This window comes from Bison bison, unplaced genomic scaffold, assembly GCF_000754665.1.
Source record: "Bison bison bison isolate TAMUID 2011002044 unplaced genomic scaffold, Bison_UMD1.0 scf7180017864374, whole genome shotgun sequence".
Classification (NCBI taxonomy): domain Eukaryota; kingdom Metazoa; phylum Chordata; class Mammalia; order Artiodactyla; family Bovidae; genus Bison; species Bison bison.
Genome location: NW_011494946.1, coordinates 2,162,412 through 2,165,555, shown reverse-complemented (window position 1 = coordinate 2,165,555; position 3,144 = coordinate 2,162,412). Strand labels below are relative to the sequence as shown.

General features: G+C 37.5%; 1 protein-coding gene across 1 annotated transcript in view; it reads right to left on the bottom strand.

Moving 5' to 3' along the window:
• Nucleotides 1–1,806: 1,806 nt before the first annotated feature.
• SATB1 (SATB homeobox 1) overlaps nucleotides 1,807–3,144 on the bottom strand; it is a 77,929-nt gene continuing 76,591 nt past the window's right edge. Inside the window, exon 12 of the mRNA XM_010856749.1 lies at nucleotides 1,807–3,142. Coding sequence (XP_010855051.1) covers nucleotides 3,020–3,142 — 123 coding nt within the window. The 3' untranslated portion in view covers nucleotides 1,807–3,019. The remainder of the gene's footprint in view (nucleotides 3,143–3,144) is intronic.

Genomic DNA, 3,144 nt, shown 5'->3' with positions numbered 1-3,144 from the left:
ATTTTTTGCATAATGTGCAAGTATTATAATGGCCACAGAGTGTAATACAAATTAGTGGCAAAGTGCTGAGGGAAGGAGTCCATGACAGATTCAGACGCACAAGGTTGAATATTACCCGTAAACTACCTGACTCTGCTGGGGCCTTAGCAGCACGGAGCGCTACGTCATGCCCAGCTTTTAAAAGCTTCTGAAATAGTTGGACACAAGGAAGCTTGTTCGAGGAGTTCTACCATAGCCTCTGGCAACACCGGGACTGGTAGGAGGGATAAATGACACCCGGGAAGCAACGTGGAAGGTTCCTCAAACCTCTTGCAAAATGTACCATCTTCCCGAAGAACAATTTTGCTCACTCCATCATGGCCAACATTGTTTATTGATATGTGCTTTTTTTGGTTTAAAATATATTAGCAAGATGATGCTGCATGAGTTAAAAGAGTCTGAGAATTTTATTGTCATGTTGATTTCTTATACACACTCTTCAATTTACTGAAAATGTATTTTCAAAGAAGTTAGGAGGTTAGTGGGAAAGAAAAAAATCTTATTTGCAACCCAAATTCCCCTTAAAAAGGTATTACATCTTTGACTTCTTATATTAGGTGTTGTTCTTATGTTAAAAAAAACAAAAAACAAAAACAACACTACCCTCTGCTCTAGCTTGTCCCTTTAAAGTCAGAGAAGATAGGTTGTTTTTCATTAAATTTCATAGCATATTTAATTACCCTATTTATTATTTTTAATACATGAAATCTGGTTTCTATTTGAACTCAAAATTATTTTGCTAAAATGATATTCTGACCCCTAGTAATAAGTTAGAATGTTTAAAGGTGTTTTCTCATTTAATACAAAGAAGTGGTAACTTTTTCAACATAATTTTAAGTTTACAGCAAACCAGCTGCCTCTGAAGTAGTTCAGCTATGCGTCAAAAGTAGATAGTAACTCTGAAAACTGAATTGGGAGTTTTCTATTATCCCATTTTAGTTTCTTAAGTTCGGCATCGGGGGAGTCCAGTTGCCCTCGGAGGAGTTCATCAGGGTGCAGGGAAAAGAGGCAGGAAGAGAGTGGGTGATTTCAGAACCAAAGGAACCCAAACACCCCCTAACAGGTACGTATGAAATCTTAAAAAAGCAGCAAAATATAAAGTGAATGCAAACAAAAATAACCAAAAACTGCAACACTGGCCCTATCCTTTACATGAACATTAGCGCACCCCACTTCATATCCTGGCGTTTACTGAGTTCTACGTTGCAAGAATTTTGAAGTGCGTGTTTAAATTCCAGGTTGGTGAATTCTTAACTTCTTCATGGAGTTCTTATAGTTATGACATACACAACCAAATGAGCTCAGTTATTAACTTGTATTCCATTTACAACTTAAGAAAAAATACAGTGCTTACTAAGGAGTTCTTGTACAGAAGGTCCATTTCCCCGACTTATGTTACTTTTAATGGCCTTTAAAAATGTATATACACCAGCTTTAAAAAAGTGTTGCCATGACGAGTGTATTGTGAAGTAAATGCAGGTCAATCTATTCTAAGTGCGTATCTGCTAGAGACTAAATTATGTCTTTGTTGGTGAGTCTTGACCATCCTCCTAATCAAGTAAAACGTCAACCAAAAACAGGTTATCATCTTCACTGTTTAACTTAAAAAATGAGCATATGTTCGAGATTTAAATTTACAGTGTTTCAAGTGACTTTTAAATTGCTCTTTTTCAGATCTGTAAAATGTCAAGAAAGTTTTAACATGCATCTTACTGAGAGGGCCATCTTGGACTCTGTGTGTGACTTCACATAAGCAGACAAACCCTACCATGTCATACCATACAAACAATTTTAATCGTGTAGTTACAGTCAATAACCACTCCTAATCAGAACATTTCTGCATAAAGAAAATTGTGATACACTTATAAAAACAGCCAGCTGTAACAAAATAGCTGGTGTTTTCATAGCCATAAACTCATAAAAAAGAAATAACACCTTTATACAGAAATTTTATACAGATGTAGCTTTAAAATTGATTGTAAACCAAAGGAAGACACGTTGCAAACATCAATTATTTTCACATTAATTGCATAATTTTCTAAGGTGATCTATTAGTTTTATTAACCTAAGCTTATTTGCATGATAGTAAAAATTGCATACAACAATAAGAGTGAAGCTTATAGTATGAATTGCTTGGATAACATAGAGCACTTTTTATAGGCAACTGTGTAAAGCACATTTTATCTATTTAAAACTTTTAAGACACTTTGTTTTACTGCCCATCAAAATACATTTATAAATAGAAAAGAACCAGTATGGTAACAAGAGAAGCAATATTACATTTAACGGAAACTTCCAAAAATTAATTACAACATGATGCTGCAGGATCTACAAATAAATAATGAGGACTAAATTGTGTTTCACATTTTCTTTTCATTTTTTAAAAAATCTTGTAACAATGAGAATGAAAAAAATTACAGTGAACTTTTATTTCCAAAATAAAAACAAATTTGAATTACGGCAGTGCCATATAATACAAGGCATTTGTTGGCATATGTCATCTTTAAACTGCATTCCACAGTCTACAGTTCTTTTGCAACATACAATAGAGTAACAAACTTTTTCTTTTTTAAAACAAGGGGCGAGTTTCCAAAGATAAGTGTGAAGTGTTACAGAAATAAAGGAAGGAAATGATAATCACAGAAGTTATAATGCTTGTTTTGAGGCTCCAGAATAATAATAAAATAAAATAAAAAAAAAACCCACTGGTTATCATGCTTACGGGTACACACACCTGGGTGTGTTCCGTGAACACAAATTTTCCATTTTTAATACCAAACAATCCGATGCTTCACCTGGGGCTGCCAAGCAGTTCGTAAAAGAGAGAGGAAAACGTTTAGTGCAGTCAGTATCAGCCTTTCTCGACGTTCCCGTTTGTGCAAGTTTCTGACGATTCCCCGGCCGAATGGCGGAGCGCGAGGCTCGCAGGGCGAGCCCGGGGCGGACCCCGGCCCGGGGCGCGCTGATGGGGGCCCGCAGCTCAGTCCCTGGCGTCGGCGCTCGCGTCCGTGCTGCCGTCGGCCGCCGGCTCATCCTCGAGCTTCACCGCGAAGAGCGGGCTAGCGCCCGCGCCAGGAGCACCCTCGTCCGGGTCCTGCAGCAGCT